Raw genomic sequence first — 19,845 nt, 5'->3', positions numbered from 1 at the left:
GCTAACCTTTGAGGCTAATGGCTTTAGCATATACTTCAATGTAAACACAACCGTTTCGTTAGCTTAGCAACAGCATGAGTTTGTTTACATCAGCATCGATGTGCTGCGCGTGCGCAGTACAAAGTTGCTCCGGAAGTAGGTTAAGACTTCCATGTCACAATCGTAACTGTGGAAACCAAAACAAACTCTAGTGGATTAGCACATGAATTGTTGCATTCCAGTACAGTTAAGCATGTTACATGAAATGTCAGCGCATTTCAACACTGTACAAATAAACAACACCGCTTTTAGTTGTTCTGCGATGTGGCGCTTAAACTCTCAGTTCGTTCAGAGTTAAACTTATTCAATAACAGCTTGGTGCTGCAGGGAAACAGTGCTGTATCAGAAGCCGTGCCAGTTTCTCTGGACACACAAACACAACAGGTTTTCTTCGCTGTTGGTTCAAAGTTAAACTTTACTTGATAAAGCTTTTTTAAAAACTCCCATTAAAATCTCCCGGACACACGCAGTGTTGAGCGAGATTAACTTCCCTCAGTGAACAGTTACACAAACATACGAGCGTTATTGTCTAATGTTTAACTGAGGGAGTCATAGATGATTTAACAATGGAACACGCACTGCTAATCAAACTATGAATAATAATGGCTCTGATAAATAGGATTGAGGAACACGCTCAAAACTATTCTTTATCCACTGATTTATTTCCCTTTGAATCACTGCAGTTTAGCTTCGTTCTGCTAACAGACTGAGATTCAGGAGAATAGCTACTGACTGACCTGGAACCCGCAGGACATCACTTCATCTATAAAACAAGGCATTACAGAAAGAGAGGAACACGCTCAATTTCGACCTTATTGTACGATCTCAGATGTTAACTTTAAGTTCACTTACTGCAGTTTGAGAAGCTCTTTTGCTGTCTTCATTCATTCAAGCGGGGCGCGCGCAGCTGACGTCACTCACGCGCACGCGCACACACACACACACACACACACACACACTATAGTCTCGTCTCTCATCCGCGGCAATAGAAAAAGATGAAATAACTTGGTTTATGCTCACAATTTAGATTAATCTGCCCAAGCATTCTCCACCAATAAATATGTAGGGGTTATACATTTATAATATTAATATGTAATTTAAAGAAATAGTTTAATTTAGCTCAAAGGGAATCATTTATGATTTTATAGGGATTTGAACAGAATCAGTGTTACGGCGATTCACTGAACGAGCCGCATAACAAACTCTGCACTGGATATTAAAATCCAAATATAGTGAAAACACTATTAAACAGCATTGTAACAAGATCGGCAGATTAAGACATTAACTTATGAGCAGAAAACACAAGATACTTCTCTTTCAATATAAATCAGATTTTATTTATATAAACCTAAGACATAAACTAATCTGACACATGAACACAAGCATTCACACATTCACACGTTGCAGGAAGAGAGAAAGTGAGGAAAGGATGAGTTTAAGAGAATGGAAATGTGAAATCCCAAGTTTACAGCAATATGTTCAATTGCATAGACCTGAACAACTATCAATCACTTATTTAACCCTCGCTTTGAGTTTCTCAATGAGGCCAAGATTTATATTAAAATCACCAATTCAGAACTTGGAGGCGTTACTTGCGTTTCCTTTGTGTAGTCGTTGCAGACAGGGGGGTTTCCCGAAGTGTCTGATTGGCTGGAAGTTCAGTAGTCTTTGAGGTGAGGTCTTGGGCGTTGGCTGAGGATGCGGAGTTCTGCTCGAAGTTTGAAGCGAGTGCAGTCGGAGCTGGACTTTGTAGCAAACTTACATTAACACACGAAACTCCACGGAAAGAAAAGAAACTAAAGTAAAAGAATAAAAATAAAAGGATGTAACGAGACTGGGTGGTTTTCTTCTCATTATGGCACGTGGGCCAGAGCACGCTCAAAGAGCAGCACGCGGTGAGAGGGACGAGAGTGCTAAGAGAGCTAAGAGAGAGTTTGATGGTGTCCTGAGTTTTTAAACTCTGCTTCCAGACCGTCCCCTCTGGACGTCTTGACCAATTAGATACTGTCCTTGCTTGGGGTGTTGCTCTGTTCCTCCACCAAATCATAAATCAACTTGTTATCTGTTCAGTCAGAGGTCCAAACTTTACAGGCTCGTGCAAAGTATACCTTTTCAACATTGATTTTATAACAAGACTATGATACATTTGACAAAGAATTGATTGGAAGAAACACTTAAAGCATGAATTTTCAAACTCGTACATACTAAACATGAACATTAATACTTCAGCTATTCAATACTTATTAAAAGCAAGACATACACAATGAGTGATTAAAACAAGGATATTAAAATCATATGTGGGGTTCTGCATAAAAATGTCCTTTTAGGATGATTTTATGGGCATATGAAAAAGAAAGTCTTTGTATAGTTCTAAGGTGAACGAAGGCGTGTTCTTTAGACAAAGCAATGTTGGTTTGGACTGTCTTCTATGTGGGGGAGAAGTCAGTCTAAGGAAGCTCGTGAATTCAATCGTGGAACACGTGATGGCCATCTCTTTGACAATCAGTCTTGATTATTTGCAACAAATTTTACAGTCTCCTTCTTGAATTGGAATTATCAATAAGTGTTATTTTGTCTCAAGGTTGTAAGCTGTTTGGTGAAAGAGGCTTGCTAAGTTAGGATTGCTTCAGCTAGTTGGAGCTAGGAATCCGGACAGATTTATGATATCCTGTTTCTTGGAGCCTCTCTTTCTGGAATCTCAGCTTCTCATGTTTCAATGTTCTGATCGCAGCTTCACTTTGTCTGATTCAGTCTCTGATATCCTACAAGTGTAACAATCTTGTCAGGCATATTTACAACAACAATCAATTTATGACATATTAAAAGACTAATTACTTTCACCCCAAATACTAATTAGTTGTAATTTTACATTTTTAAAATTTGTCACTATCCGAGGTTTTGATCATTTGGCTGTAAGAATTTTTTACTAATTTAAAACACAATAAAATTTAATATGCTCCCTTATTCTTTTATATATTTTAATATGCACAAGTCAGAATAAGCATGTTGTTTGACTTTTTACATAAATATTGTGTTACACTGAATGAACACTATTTCAACCAAATTTTGACATTTTATTCTCCAAAAACTTATTTAAAACCTTAAAAGTAGACACTTTACTTACATGTAATGTGTTTTCTATGGATATAAAATCACTTTTGTAAATTTATTTTGATGCCGACATCTTAATGTCTTTGACCCAAATACATTTTAAGTTAAAAGATGTTAAAATTGAACAATTTGTGCAGTTAACTATGTTACTTGAGTCAACTATTACTTTTATTGTCAACTATGTTTTGACTGATTTTTACATTTTAAATATCTAGAAAGCTGTTTCGGGGTTTTTTCAGGGTGTAGTTTCCATGCAAATGGACTGGAGTTTTGCTTAACAAGCAAACTAAAAATCATCTTTAAGGTAGATCTACAATATGTTAAAAAAAAATTGTCCTTAGAGACAAACAAACAAATAAATAAATATGTATTTTTTAAATAATTATACTTATGGCAGCACTGTAAAAAATTTGCACTGTAAAATCGCGGTAAAATACTGGCAGCTGTTCCAGTAGTGTGCTGTTCATTTACAGCTCTCTCCTTTTTTTACAGTATGCTACCGTTATAATACCATGCTCATTTCATTTGGGAAATCGATTGCTTCAAACCATTCAAGTATAAAAACTAATGTTTACGTGGTGTCAGTATTGTGAACTTATTTCATTTGAGTCCACTAAAAAAAAAATTTCTTATTATAAAACTGCAAATACTTAATGTGTAACAATAAAACAGTCAAAACATGACTTTTACTCAAATCTTTGCAGTTTGTCACTAACTATCAATAGCACACGTTTATGTACTAAAGTACTTAGCAATGAGTCACTGCAACAGCAATTGCACAGTTACTGCCTTTAAATAAAGCAGCAAAACATCAGTGTTTGTGGCTCATCATTGACTGAAGCACAGGCTCTACTCTCCAGCGTGAGACTATGGTGACCCACAAAACTACATTAAGCTAACAGATCTGTCCTGTGCAAAAATACATAAATACAATTAATTTTAATATTTGTTCTCATCAGTTTATGACTTTGCATAACTGTTTTTTTTTCTATGAAATTTCACTAATATTTCAGTCAAATTAACATCTCATTTGGTAAATCTGACTGTTACGTTTTACAGTTTATTACTGTTTTTTCCTTTTTTTTCCTTTTTAATTTTATAGTAATCTACTGGCAGCACAAAGAAAAACACACCTAACATCAGCCACAGCCTTAGATGAACTCAAATCAAATAAAAGAAGACATTAAATCTCTCACAATCTGACTAAACAACTCCTGAAACAGCATTACCAGCTTCACATTACTAACCGGATTGACTTTATTACTGTCAGACTTCTACAGAAGATCCTTTTGAGAATTAACAGAGGTTTAGAATCTTTTTAACAATACCATGATGGAGATTTGCTTTAGTTGGGCTCTTGACCCTTGAAATTTTAACATTAACTTTTTTTGGTCTTGAAACCATGTGTTTAAACACATCTGTTGTAGCAAAAAAAGAGCAAACAAAAAACACGTAGTGTTGTTGATTATGTTTCAGTAATGACATAATCATCATTAAGCCCCAAGCTCACTGATTTTATTCAATGTTCTCTGAAAAACAATGTTGTAATAATACATTAAAACATAAGAATGAGCAGACTGTTTTGAAAGACTGTTAAACACATCACTCACAAAAAAGGAAAACCTAACGTGCTATAAAACACACATCAAGATTCAGCATATGAATCTCAACAACGGTGACAATCAACAAAATGAATAAACAGATCAATTCTGAACATCACAAAACATGCTAATAAACCTTAACACTAAAACAAAAGCAACTAGAAAAGAAAATAAGTGGAAAATTCAGTGGCATAATTTATTCATGCCGTAATTCATGCTGGGAGTCATGGGTGAGTTTTGTCCTGTGCTGGAACCCAGCATGCATTGCAGCATGAAGCTTTTAATTGTCACCATTGTTGAGATTCATTTGCTGATTCTTGATGTCTCGCTTGTTGTTTAAAGCTCAAAATAGATACTTTTGTATTTTCTGATTGTCCTAGCATTAATGTCGTGCACCACAGGGATGGCATAATCCAAAAATATATAAGAGCGTTCGTTTATTATTGCATGAACTAGTTCAGTGAAACAGGGTAGATAGTGATGATGACTGCAATGGCCAGAAGCATCTTACCAACCATAACAACATTGCCATAGTAAATGTGTGTTAAAGACACAGTTATAGCAAGAAAATAAGCAAAAGTCAAAGGCCAGGAGCCCAACTAAAGTAAACACAGATCTCCACAATGGTAACATCTCCATATGGCAAAGAAATATATTTGAAATATATGCTAAATATATGTTGCAAACAGTGAAGCTCAATGAAATATATTTTTTAAATAGTAAATATATTTAGTTTCAACCATCATATACCAAAATATATTTCTAAATGTATTTTACTGTGGCAAGAAAATGCTTTCTTTGGACTGAAATATACAGAGGTCAAAATATACTTACGTAATTGTTTTGCTGTATGGGTCAACTGAAACAATAAAACCAACATCTAAACCTCTATAATTCTTAGTAAAAACTTTTGTAGACATCTGACAGAAATAAAGTCAATCTAGTAAGTAATGAGTGAAGCTTGTTTAATCTTCCTCATCTCAAGAGTCTTAATTTTTTCAGTTTTTTTTATCTAAGGCTGTGGTTGTTGTAGCTCGTGTTTTTGCTCATCTCTTATTTAAAGTTCTTGTTTCTCTTTCCATCAGTGATTCTGCTCATTAACAGCAGGTGTTCATCAGTGTCTGAATTCATTCATTAGTTTTCATTCTCTCTGTCAGGTGGACTATGTTAGTAAACTCATGTAGGGAATAGTGAATGAGTGTGTAGGGTGTGATTTGAACAAATTTGAACCTGGTCTCATAAAAATACGTACATCTGTGCACTTTCTGTGCGACACCGTTTTATGTACCTTACTGCACGTTTCGCTGCAGTTTCAAAGAGAAATGTCCACTGAGTGGTGCTAAAACACAGGTTAAATACGTGAACCCTGGCACGTTTTTATTGTTGATATAGGTACGTATTGCTGTGTTTTTATTATGTTGATATAGGTACGTATTGCTGTGTTTTTATTATGTTGATATAGGTACGTATTGCTGTGTTTTTATTATGTTGATATAGGTACGTATTGCTGTGTTTTTATTATGTTGATATAGGTACGTATTGCTGTGTTTTTATGTTGATATAGGTACGTATTGCTGTATTTTTACTATGTTGCTACAGGTACGTACTGCGGCAGTTCAGAATTCAAATATCCGGGGTCTGTCCCTAAAAGTTAATGCTCTATCGTGTTGGAAATATGCCCTACACCAAACCCAACCCTAAACCTACCAGATAGTGTTAACAAGTGCAAAACTGGTATAAAAACGTATTTGTTGATGCAACCGTGCCATTTCAACTTCCTTTTATGCAGATTTGAACTGTTTTGTCGAACTGTAGTTACACAGGATTCAAACCGGAGCTCCTCGTCTCCTAAGTATGGCTCCGTACTCCGTGAGCTACCGACCAAACTTTCCGTGTATGAAAACCCATAGATACGAGGCTGGATATGTGCTATGCTAACATTCAAAAGCATCAGTTTTCAAATCTCCCAGCATATTAATATTGTTTTGAAGTTGTAACATGATATTCTTAAAGTAATTGTGCGAAAAATACGCTTTATTAATCAAAACTCTGTAAATTTGTATGAAAAGGAGTAAAAGGTGTCGGAGTTTTACTGCCTTTACTAGTGTTTGTTTCTTTAGGAAACTGAAACTGCAGTAATATGTAGTTATTCGTACGTATTTCGTGTCTCGCTAAAAAGTGCACCTGGTACGTAAATGCCATGAGACAGGTTGGATTTGAAACACAGTCTCTGAGTGTCGACTTTGTTAATTCACGGTAGGCTATATTGCAGCAGGTTACTTTCTCGAAAATGACAAATGCACTGGGGAAGTCGTGGCCTAATGGTTACAGAGTCGGACTCGTAATCGAAAGGTTGCGGGTTCGAGTCCCCGGCCGGCAGGGATTGTAGGTGGGGGGAGTGAATGTACAGCGCTCTCTCCACCCTCAATACCACGACTGAGGTGCCCTTGAGCAAGGCACCGAACCCCCAATTGCTCCCCGGGCGCCGCAGCATGGCTGCCCACTGCTCCGGGTGTGTGTTCACGGTGTGTGTGTGTGTGTGTGTGTGTGTGTGTGTGGATTTGTTCACTACTCACTGCTGTGTGTGTGCACTTGGATGGGTTAAACGCAGAGCACCAATTTCGAGTATGGGTCACCATACTTGACAATACGTCACGACTTTACTTTACTTTACTTTACTTTACTTTACTTTACTTTACTTAATGGAAAACGAGAGTTATGCATGTAACTGCGGTTCTATGAGTTCTGGCTTACACTGAATATTATCTCTCTTGCTCATGCACAGGTCGAGTCTAATAACAACAAAGTCATCACGTGACCCAGAATGTCATGGAGATCTCCCCTATTTAACCCCGTGACATCTGGCAGACTGTCTTTACAAAATCTTCTCTCCCAGACTTCAAGTGACAGAGTGCTTTGGCGGTCATCCAGAACTCATAGAACCGCAGTTACATGCGTAACTCTCATTCTATTTCGTTCTTACTGACCGCCAGAGGAAGTGCTTACATTGGATGACTCATAACAACAAAGTCACGAGGAGACTTCTCCTATCTAATCAGGAGTCGAGGATCCCCGTAGTACTGCTCTTTCCATAGTATCAAAGGTTGCCACATTAACTCTGAAGTATCTAGAAAAGGTATCAGCAGACGACCAATTAGCAGCTCCACAAATATCAATTAGAGGAACACCTTTAAGTGCTGCCCAAGATGTTGATATGCTTCTTGTCGAATGACACCTTATACCAGCTGGCACTTTAAGGTTATTGACCTTATATGCCTGGCTAATTACTCCTACCACCCAGTGCGACAACCTCTGTTTTGACAGAGGCTGCCCCTTCTTTGGTCCACCATAGCAAACGAAAAGTTGGTCCGAATGCCGCAGATTCTCTGTCGCTCTCAGATAACCCTTCAGGGTTCTCACTGGGCAGAAAAGCTCAGTATGATTACCATCTTGTGCTCCTCCCACCGTAGGATTAAGTGGAGTCAACTCGATCGCCTGGTTCTTAAACAACGCAGACATTCTTTTTGGGAGAAACGAAGGGTTAGGCCACAATGTCACCACTGATTTATCTGCATTCCAACGCATACAGGACTCACTAACTGACAATGCATGGAGCTCACCAACATGTTTAGCTGATGTTATAGCCAAAAGAAATGCTGTTTTCCATGAAATCCACTTCAGATCACCTTGCTCCATAGGTTCAAAAGGCTGCTGTGTAAGTGATTTTAAAACCAGACTGAGGTCCCACGCGGGACACCTAGCAGTCTGAGCAGGGCGCAATCTCTGAGCACCTTTAAGAAAACAAGCGACTAAATTATGAGATCCCAAAGGTTGTCCATTAACAAATACATGCTGTGCAGAAATTGCGGCTATATATACTCTTAGGGTGAAAGGTGCCCTGTTATTCCCTAGCAGGGACTGCAGAAAACATAACACCAGTGGCACAGAACATTGCTCTGGAATCACTTCACGCTGAGAACACCACTCAGTGAAAAGTTTCCATCTGCAAGCGTACATATTTCTGGTGGAGGGTGCTCTTGAATTCAGAATCGTATTTTTCACATTCAAATTTCGTCATAGTTTTTATCATCAGATATTAGTTTTAGCTCGTCAACGTCTCGTCTTAGTCACAGAAAAAAGGTTTGTTGACGAATATTTTTCGTCGTCGTCTTCGTCAACGAAATTAACACTGTTGCAAAAGTACATTATTTGCATACAAGCCTTGCCTTACCCTTTCAAACAGCGCCTGACTACTTAACTAAGTTATCTTTTGCGCTAATACTGTCAAAACACACAAGGTTTACATATAGACTCGGTTATGTCTAAAATGAAAGTAAACTGTTGAGAGAAAAATGGATACGTACCTGTATTAGATGCGTGCAGGTCTTAAAGGGACAAAACTAAACATGCTGCCGACTGTCATTAAAGAAATAGTTTAATTAAATTTTTGTCATTATTTACTCACTCACATGTTGTTCCAAACCTGTATTAATTTCTGTCTTGTGCTGAACACAAAAGAAGATATTTTGAAGAATGAGGGTAATCAAACAGTTGCTGGTCCACATTGAATTTGATAGTAGGAAAAAATCATATGGAAGTCACTGTGGACCAGCAACTGTTTGGTTTTCCACATTCTTCAAAATAGCATTTATGTTCAGCAGAAGAAAGAAACTCACTTAGGTTTAAGTTACTTAACTTTTGAGTAAATTATGGAAGAAAAATAAAACATCATAACAGAATTGACAGACAGATGACAGAATTTTTATTTTTGGGGGAACTATTCCTTTAACGTTAATAAAACACCAAAACGCAAAGAGAAAAATCACTCACTACTCTTGAGTGAAAAACATGAATACAGTTGCTTTAGGAATCAGTCTATATCAAGTTCAAGTTGAGCTTTATTGTCATTCCGCTACATGTGGGGACATACAGCGGAACGAAATGTCGTGCCTCGCAGGACCACGGTGCTACATAAATACAGACATACAACAATGAAGTAAAAAACACTATAAACCTATACACAACTAACCTACTGACAGATTTAACTATAAGTATACTATATAAAGTATTTACCCTATACAAACTAAGAGAATAAAGGATACAAACTATACGAATGCTTCACATAAATATTTACCCTATACAAACTAAAAAATAGAAGATAAAAAAAATACAAACTATACGAATGCTTCACAAATACTGTACATGTGCAAAGAGAGACATTTGAGTCAGCAGCTGGTTGGGGAACAGTGCAGGATGATTTGTAGTGCATGAGCATGTAAACATACATATATTGCTGAGTCTTTTTTGGGATTGTGTACACGCAGCAGTGTGTGTAAAGTGTCCATAGTGCACATAGTCTAAAGAGTAAGTGTCCATAGTGTAAAGTGTCCATAGTGCACATAGAGGAGAGTGTGTTACTACAGGTGGTTTGTACAGGCCCACTCACCAGTGTGTAGCACACTTCGGATTGCACATGGGGGTCCATGTTTCAGGAGGTAGGGGTTTCAGAGGGGGGCGGGGTGATTTGAGTTCAGGGCTCTCACAGCCTGGGGAAAAAATCTGTTGAGCAGTCTGGCGGAGCGGGCTCTGATGCTCCGGTACCGTCTTCCTGATGGTAGGAGCTGGAAGAGACTGGGGGAGGGATGGGTGAAGTCCTTCACGATGCTGTTGGTTTTGCTGGAGCATCGTGTAAGGAAAATGTCCAGGATGGAGGGGAGAGGGGCGTTTGTGGTGTTTGTGCCACACCACTCAGCCAGCTGTGCCACTTCCTCTCTGTAGTGTGTTTGATCGTTGTTGCTGATGAGACCTACCACTGTTGTGTCATCAGCAAACTTGATGATGTGGTTGGAGCTGAACTTGGTAGTGCAGTCGTGGGTCAGCAGTGTGAAGAGCAGCGGGCTGAGCACACAGCCTTGTGGGGCACCTGTGCTCAGTGTTGTAGTGCTCGAGGTGTTGTGGCCGACACGGACTGACTGAGGTCTTCCAGTTAGAAAGTCCAGGATCCAGTTACACAGGGAATTGTTAAGGCCCAGCAGGTTTAGTTTGTTTATGAGCTGTTGGGGGTTATTGTGTTGAATGCCGAGCTGAAGTCAATGAACAGCATTGGACGGAGCGGTTTGGACGGTATGCAAACTGGAGCGGGTCGAGTGTGTTGGGGAGGGTTTTGATGTTATGCATGACTAGCCTCTCAAAGCACTTCATCATGATTGGAGTCAGTGCTATGGGACGGTAGTCATTGAGACAGGACACAGGTGATTTCTTTGGTACCGGTATGATTGTTGTGGATTTGAGACATGTGGGGACGACTGCCTGGCTCAGCGAGGTGTTGAAGATATCTGTTAGGACATCGGTCAGCTGTGCAGCACAGTCTCTCAGAACACGGCCAGGTATGTTGTCAGGACCCGCAGCCTTGCGTGGGTTAATCCTAGATAAGGTCTTCCTTACAGACAGAGCGCCCGATCGTTGGGAGGTGTGGGCAGTTTTTGTGCAGGTGTGTCATTCTGCATTTCAAACCGTGAATAAAAGTGGTTGAGTGCATCGGGGAGGGATGTGTCCTCATCACAGGCCTGTGGCAGGGGCTTGTAGTCAGTGATGGTCTGAATGGCTTGCCACAGGCTCCGTGTGTCTCTGCTGTCTGTGAAGTGGTTGTTGATTTTTTGGGCATATGACCGTTTTGCATTTTTGATGCCACAGGACAGATTGGCTCTTGCTGTTTTGAGGGCTGCTTTAGCTCCTGATCTGAATGCTTCATCTCTGGTCTTTAGCAGCCCACGAACCTCTGCTGTCATCCATGGCTTCTGGTTGGCACGTGTGGTGATGGTCTTGGTGACTGTCACATCATCAGTGCACTGATGATGTGACATATAGTTTTTTTAGTTTTATATTTGTTCATTCAATTTATTGAATGCTCCTGCTAAATACACCTATTGTACCTGGAAATAAAGCACTGTTTGTTTTATTTATACAGTATATTATATGTATTTGTAATGTGTATCTTTGTTCTTAGTTTTTAATAAGAAAGATAAAATAATGACAAAGATTTTTATCTTCGCCCACTTTGGCCTCTCTCCTGTTATTGTTCAAATCAACACAAAAATCAGAACAAATTTTTTATGCACAGTTATAAATTTTAACCGGTTGATGAAAATTACCTATTGTTCTAAAAATCTGATAAAATAATATAATCACCTATAATCATTCATAATTTTGACTCATCTCTTTTCTTATAAATGGTTTTAAGTATGAAATGTAAGAAAAAAATGAATATTAAAATAGGGGTCCCCTGAAAAAAAGGTTGGGAACCATTGCTCTATAGTACTGAGCTGGCCGTTCTACTTGCCTTGATTGGTTCCTTTGAGCAGTTCCAGAATGAACTAACGGTTGAAAACGCACCGGGTAACTTCCCCTAGAGTCTTTCCTAGTGTGAGATGGTGGTGCTCTCCTTAAGTTTCCTAGCTCCTGTCTGGTCAAACAGCTGGACTGGTATTACTGGAAGGACACGTAGTGTTTTCCTACAGGTTTCTGATAATGGAGACTGTACCAGCCAAACCTGTCGGCATGCTTGAGTAAGTGTCGACATTAGTCTACCCAGTTCCCTTGACATGAATGCAAATGCTTGCAACGAAGCATCACTTATATTTTGGATTGAAGGATCATCCCCTATAGACTGAAGAGATTGAGAAAGTGCTAACATGAGATGGGAGAGAGAATTTCCTATGCAACCCATGCATGCTGCGGTATTATATGCCTGAATAAGAAGTGCATCTGTGATTCTGCACTGGGGCCATGGACAGCAAGCATTAGGTCTCAATACTTCCTCAGGTGAAGGTATAAAGAAGGCAATAAATGGATCCACTCCAGGCATCTGCCCCAGGCCATAAGATTCTGCCTCCTGCATTGCTGCCAAAGCCCTACTTGCACTGGTATGATGAGTAAGTGTCTTAGGGTTAGCCCAACACTTCTGAAGCTCATCAATATAATCTTTGGAAGGAGGAATACTTAGAACAGAAGGTCTTGCTGCCCCTCTGAAAAAAGCACTTGAAGGAGCTGCTACTGTCTGGGCAGTGTCCAGGTTTAAATGTGCCAGCGCCACCTGTAGTATTTGTCTAACAACATCCTAGTCCATATCTACTCCTTCCCCTGATCCAAGTGCTGTGATCTGAGAGTCATTGTGAAAGGTCTGAGAGTGGATTTCAGAAAAAAAATCCTCTTTTTCTTCACAGAACTGACTCTGAGATGCCGCCATAGACATAGCATCTTCCTCAGAGAAGGGCAACTCCATACTAGAATTTTCCGTTACCGGTGGTAGTGCTTCATGTAGTGGTGCCTCACTTGGTTGCAGATTAATTAGTAAAGACTTAATCTGGGCAAATTCTGATGTCAAGGCATCTACTCTTTTGACTAAAGCATTCTCTTTACGTATCTTACTAGCAGGAGCGCTCACTGTTTCCACCCTCTTACGCTTTGACGACCCTTTACACTTTTTTGGTAATGTTTCTGAGGTCAAGAGTCCCTCAACTGCGGCTAGCCTGGTAGTCCTTTGATCCCACGACATGGTGCTACAGTTCATACAGGCATCCTGAGTGAGGCCCTGCTTCAAATGTTCTAAGCCCAAGCAGGATGGGCAGCAGTCATGTCCATCATTGTCTTGTAGAAGAGCCCTGCACATAGGGCATGTCAGGCTAAGTTGTTCCATGCTGCCACAACAGTATTACTAATGCCCAAGCGAAAACACTCTGGGTGCCACAATATACTTAAAACAATAGTGTTCGTTGTGTGTTGTGTTTTTAAAAATTTATTTATATTTATTTATTTATTTATATCAGATGAATATCAGATGTGATACAAGGACTATACAGAGCGAAAACACTCGTGATAGTATAACTCAAGGGTTATTGTCAGGGCAGCCGGTCATGCGGGATGCCAGTGAGTCATCCGTCTGTAACCAAAGACAATGTTTGGCTGTTAAGAGCGAAAGCACTCACCAGCCTCCTATATAGTTAATCCCAACTAGACTTTACGGAGCGAAAACCACTCTCATCATATGTCCACAAGCTTACCGTAGTTTTCCGCGTCCAAATAAACAGACGGATATCGTACTTCCGATGATAAATCAACTTGATCCGCCGCAACCCCTGGAGGACGCTTTGCGCGCAGCTCCAACAGAATATTTGTTATGAGGTTGTTAAAGACGGAATCAATGGTATTTGAATTAAAGTTTCTCTAGACCTGCAATCTTGCACGTATGCGAGAAGATTATAGAGACAGTTTGCCGGATGTCATGGGATTAACTAGGGATCTCCATGACATTCTGGGTCACGTGATGACTTTGCTGTTATTAGACTCCACCTGCGCATGAGCAAGAGAGATAATATTCAGTGTAAGCACCGCCTCTGGCGGTCAGTAAAAACAAAATAGAACAGTATGTTACTGTCAAAATTTGGCCGTTTTTTACAGCAATTTTTAACAGTGAGAATATATATTGAATATTTGAGTCACTCAAAATGTAACACCTAATCAATGTGTGTAGTGACATAGAAATAGCAGATAAGTTACACTGATAAAATATACCAACTGAAACCAAGAGTTGTTTTATTAAGAAGGCATACCATTTTTACACTTTTTTGCTGATGTGAAATGTACCCTAAAATATAGAATACTGTGCGCTTATTGTTGCCTATGCAATATCATTCAAACTGACAGAATGTTAACTCATTACTTGCAGGAGTCAAACCTGAATAATAAATCATAGAATATTATAATATTACTATATAATTAAAATTTACACTACCAGTCAAAAATGTTTTAACAGTAAGATTTATAATGTTTTTTAAAGAGGTCTCTTCTGCCCACCAAGCCTGCATTTAGTTCAGCAAGGTAGACATTTTTCAGGTTTCTTTCATGAATAGAAAGTTAAGAAGAACAGCATTTATCTCAAATATAAATATTTTGTAACATTATAAATGTCTTTATCATAAATTTTGATCAATTTAAAGCATCCTTGCTAAATAAGTATTCATTTCTATAACCCTACCCCCACCCCCCCCCACCCCCCCAAAAAAAGAATATATATATATATACACACACACACACACACATTGACTCCAAGCTTTTGAATGGTATAGTATATAATGTTACAAAAGCTTTTTATTTCAGATAAATGCTGATCTTTGGATCTTTCTATTCATCAAAGAATCCTGACAAAAATGTACTCAACTGTTTTAAATATTGATGATGATAATAATAATAATAATAATACATGTTTGTTGAGCAGTAAATCAGTATATTAGAATGATTTCTGCAGGATCATGTGACACTGAAGACTGGAGTAATGATGCTGGAAATGTAGGTTTGTTCACAGGAATAAATTACATTTTATTATATATTCAAATAGAAAGCAGTTATTTAAAATAGTAAAAATATTTCACAATATTACTGTGTATTACTTTTGCTGTATTTTGGATCAAATAAATGCAGGCTTGGTGAGCAGAAGAGAATTCTTTAAAAACATTAAATATCTTACTGTTTAAAAAGTTTGACTGGTAGTGTATATGAATATTATATTATAAAATGAAAGTGAATGAGGCGGACAGGTGGCTCTTGCGTCTTTAGTCCTTTGACCCTTGCACATGTGCATCAAGCATAAACCAGGCTTTAAAGGTTCTCAATTACTTTGGGAACTACTTCAACATTTTTACAATGTGGCACCCTGCAAACATGACAGATTCATGTCATATCCTTGTGGGTTGTGCTCTGACATATTGTATGGTATCGCTTCAGGAGACCTTGAGTCCTGGCTTGAGACAAGTCCCTTGCTGACACAGTTCTCCTGTTGCTGCTTCTCTCTTCTCACACTGGCTAATATACTGTATCATAAAATATTAATATAACATATCATATTATCATATATATCACATTCATAGCTTTTTTCTGTCACATGACTCACAACAAATTCAAGCCTCTCAAGGCTTTTTGTTGTCACTTTAAACCCAATCTGAGTACCTTGCATATGTTTTTCTTTCATAAACATACCATTCTACATAAACACCCACACCAGTGGAAATGATATTTTACATCCTTGAAGCAGCTTCCTTCTATTGGTGTCCAGGGAATGAATTTGATTATTTTATTTGATAGATACTACTTAATTTTTATCTTTTATCATGGTTTATATTAATATTTGTAAAATAAAGATTTGGAAAATTATAATAAAGCTTAAAGAGTACTGTTTTTTTCCCCAAATTTATTTCAATTTAGATGACAAGTAGGTGAAGCCTGAACATTTATTTTTTCTTTTCTCACATGTCTCCTCAGGACCTCCTGTGAATGTCGCCATGGCCATTGAAGTAGCCAGTATTGACCATATCTCAGAAGCCAACATGGTAATTGTCTATCACCCTTTTTCGCATGTGTGATGTACTGGACATACCAGTGCCATCAGAATGAAAAGTCCTTGTGTCATTAACTATGTGTTACAGGGGTGACGAGAACACAGGAAACCGAACTAGGAAAACCAGGAAACCGCTTTGTAGAGTAGACAGGCTAGCAATACTCAGCAGTGAGCAAGAGCAAGTCCCAGGCTTAAATAGTGAGTGGTAGTGATGAGAAATGGTAATCAGGTGTGGGCGGGATAGTGAACAGCTGTGCCTGTCGTCAGTGCAATGGATTGTGGGAAATGGAGTCCAGTGAGTTGTGAGTGAAAAAGTCAATGTGGTGAACGGGTGACCTCTAGTGGTGGTTGACCGGGAGAGCATGGACCAGATTAGTGACACTATGTTTACATGGACATCAATACTCCGATTTTAATACGACAATACTCTGATTAAGAGTATACCATGTAAACAGAGATTTTTGATTACCTTCATCCGGCTAAAGTCATAATCGAAGTAAACACAAATCAAATTAAGACCTCTGGAGTATTCCTATTTTAATCGCATTATTGAGGTGCAGTACAGACATGTACACCTTAATTAAACTATTACCGTCGTGTAGGACTTTTCACCGCATTTAGCGACAGGATACACACATGGCAGTGGTCAACCGTTTGACGGCAAACAGAAGAGCTTCAACACCGCCATCTGTATGCACGAACAAATAATTAACTGCGCTTGAAGCTTTCATAATATTACAAATTAAACACCCAAAACTGTATATGGCATCATCACGGAGACGAACTATGTTTATAAGTGAAATTCTGAAGGGGACGTCAGATTGCGTCGTGTGATGACGCAATAACGCATGCCATTAATCGATCTATGTACTATAACATGTAAAACGGGAACATGAAAGGAATATTCTAAAAGCAACTCATGTAAGCACCTTAATCATAATATTGTCTTATTCAGAATAAGGTAAATAATTAGATTACTGATGTCCATGTAAACGTAGTCAATGTTCACAAACAAGATGCTTAGTCATGTTGTTAGTATAACAGTGCTCTCTGTTAGTATTACCTGATGTAAACTATAACAACAGTTTGGATGACAGTTACTGTACTGAAATGCAGAAGGTTGCACTTCTTATGTATGCCATATATCCTTTCAAATGTACAAATTTACACATTAGCTACTGTATTTGAGAAAAAGACTGGTTATGATTCACAGTTACACTTGACCCAAAAAAAATAAAAAATTACAACGTCAATGTGAAATAGAAAAGATAAAGAAATATGGGCACAAATGCGAAAATGAAAAATGTGAAAGTCCACTGTCAGAATTTGTAACTCTTGTGTTGTCCTCTGTCTATATCGGGTAGGCAACGTCGGTCCTGGAGTGCCGATGTCCTGCAGAGTTTAGCTCCAACCCTGAAATAACCCTCACCTGGCTGTAGCCCTAGTAATCCTGAAGACCTCGATTAGCTGCTTCAGGTGTGTTTGATTAGGGTTGGAGCTAAACTCTACAGGACAGTGGCACTCCAGGACCGACGTTACCTACCCCTGGTCTATATGATTTCCAATTGAAGGTTCATGAGATGTACCTTTGAGCTATTTCAGAGAACTGGTTTGTCATTGGTTGATCTATGTTCTCTTCATTAGTGAAAGTCAAGATTCACTTGCACAATTAATGGCAAATTTACAAAAAGTCTAATAGAGATGTGTAGAAAATATGCTTGACAGTTTATGACAACTAGATCAACCATTTTGCATTTACCGTAACGACTTACATGAACTAATGACTAGATGTTTTGAGAGGTAAGACTATAGCACAGAGAACCATATAATACATTTTGAGCAACGTGACAATAGCAACTGATAATGTAGGAAACCGCAGACAAATACACGATCAACTGCATGAATGTACCAAAGCAATCACAACTTGTTCAAAAGAATGAGAAACTGCTTTTATGATGTGCACAAGTGACTAGATGATGTGGAGGATGAACTAGTTTTGAGAATTTCATTTCTGATCTGAGAAATGCACCAAAGCCACTGAGAAAAACTGTAAGCTGACTTTGGCCCTTTTATCTATCAATCGAAGGTTCTGATTGATGTTCGATAAATTTTGACTCCTAGTGTGACTTCCACTTGGGTAATTGTGTACTATTGAGCTCAAACTTTGCAGTCTTCAGTGAACAATGTTGAATGCTAGTGCTTTGTAAATGACCACATGGTGCAAGCACTGAGAAATGTAGGGATTTGTTTGTAGAGTTTTGCAGTAACAGTTCACCAAATCTGACTCATGTGTTAAAGCAGGGGAATAGTGTTTATAGTTTAGGGAAATGGTTGTGCTTTTTAAAAAATTATGGCGTTATGGATTTGAAATTTTAGTTCAAAAGCCTGATTATAGTGTTTTAGCAATCAAGAAAAACTGTAACACACCTCACACCACAGAAAAATCTGATAAGATAATCTTTAGAACCAACTAGATAACCGGGACATTACCTAGGATTGTTGGAAGGGGAGAAATCAGCCCAAACTCAGCCCGATTATCTTGTGGTGCATACCCAGCGTAAGTTTGGACTTAGTTTTCTCTTGTGTTAGTTGTCATGGTTATTAATTTGATTTCGTGATTCTGTTCATGTATGTCTTGTCAATTATCCCCGTTTGGTCTGTGTATTTAAGTTCCTGTCTGTTCAGTTTGTAGGCTCTTGTCAATGTTATGTCTGTTACCAACCTTCCCTTGCTTGTTAATTACCTATCTGTGCATTTATTAAAGCCTGTTTATCTTCATCTTCACCTTCATGTGTGTTCCTAATGTATGCATTTATACAGCCTTTTACAATGGCTTTCAACACAACTCAACCAATCAGACGTAAGATCATTTATAAACTTTTTAAGACTATGACAGCAATGCCCTGTGTTCATTTAATCATTATCACACACTCTATAAAAATAAGTAGCAGGGTTGCCAATGTGTTAACATTTGAGATGTAGGATTAGATTTATATGTTTAAAATTCTTGGTAATACTTTAGATTAGGGAGCACTGTTCACTATTAACTAGTTGCTTACAGTTTTTTACGATCGCTATGACAATTTTTTCAATACTTCTAACAATTTTCCTAAATTCTTAATGCACCAACACACCTACAACACACAATTGACAAAACAGTTAATGTCATGCTCAAAATCACACATTGTAAACTAAACTCCAACACTAATTTTCAAATTACAATGATACACTAACACAATACACTATGTCTACCAAAACACTGCAAACATGTTTCAAAATCAAATAATTATTCCAAAACACTAACACATGTTCTCTTCCAACAGGAACATTTAGTCAATCATAGCACAATATCATAAAAACACTATCAGACAGAATTACAGAAACTGCATTATTTTATATGTGTCAGATCTGCCCTTATACAATACTATATTGTATTGATCATAAATTGTGTTTTGCTGTTTTTTTTTTTTTTTTTGAAGCCTCTCTACATTTTTGTTTCGTTGGGGTTTGGTTTTGCATGCATTTAGTTTCTTTTGCTCCAAAAATTGAATACAAAAAATGAATGACCTCAGAGTAGCTTTATAGAATGTAGAGTTTGTGAAAAAAGAAAAAGAGACAGAATTACTGAAGTAAAGGCTTTATTTGCAACAGGACACTGCAAGATAACAAAAAATATGCAATACAGTTGCCATTTACAGTATTATA

General features: G+C 38.2%; 1 protein-coding gene across 1 annotated transcript in view; it reads left to right on the top strand.

The window, feature by feature from the left end:
• Nucleotides 1-19,845, top strand: part of LOC306848070 (gamma-aminobutyric acid receptor subunit delta-like) — a 58,772-nt gene that overhangs the window by 20,801 nt on the left and 18,126 nt on the right. Inside the window, exon 3 of the mRNA XM_079382395.1 lies at nt 16,065-16,132. Within this exon, the coding sequence (XP_079238521.1) occupies nt 16,065-16,132 (68 nt within the window). The remainder of the gene's footprint in view (nt 1-16,064; nt 16,133-19,845) is intronic.

The sequence above is a fragment of the Barbus barbus genome (genome assembly GCF_936440315.1).
Source record: "Barbus barbus genome assembly, chromosome: 28".
Classification (NCBI taxonomy): Eukaryota; Metazoa; Chordata; class Actinopteri; order Cypriniformes; family Cyprinidae; genus Barbus; species Barbus barbus.
The sequence above is the reverse complement of the archived record's forward strand: the minus strand, read 5'-3'. Positions and strand labels throughout refer to the sequence as shown.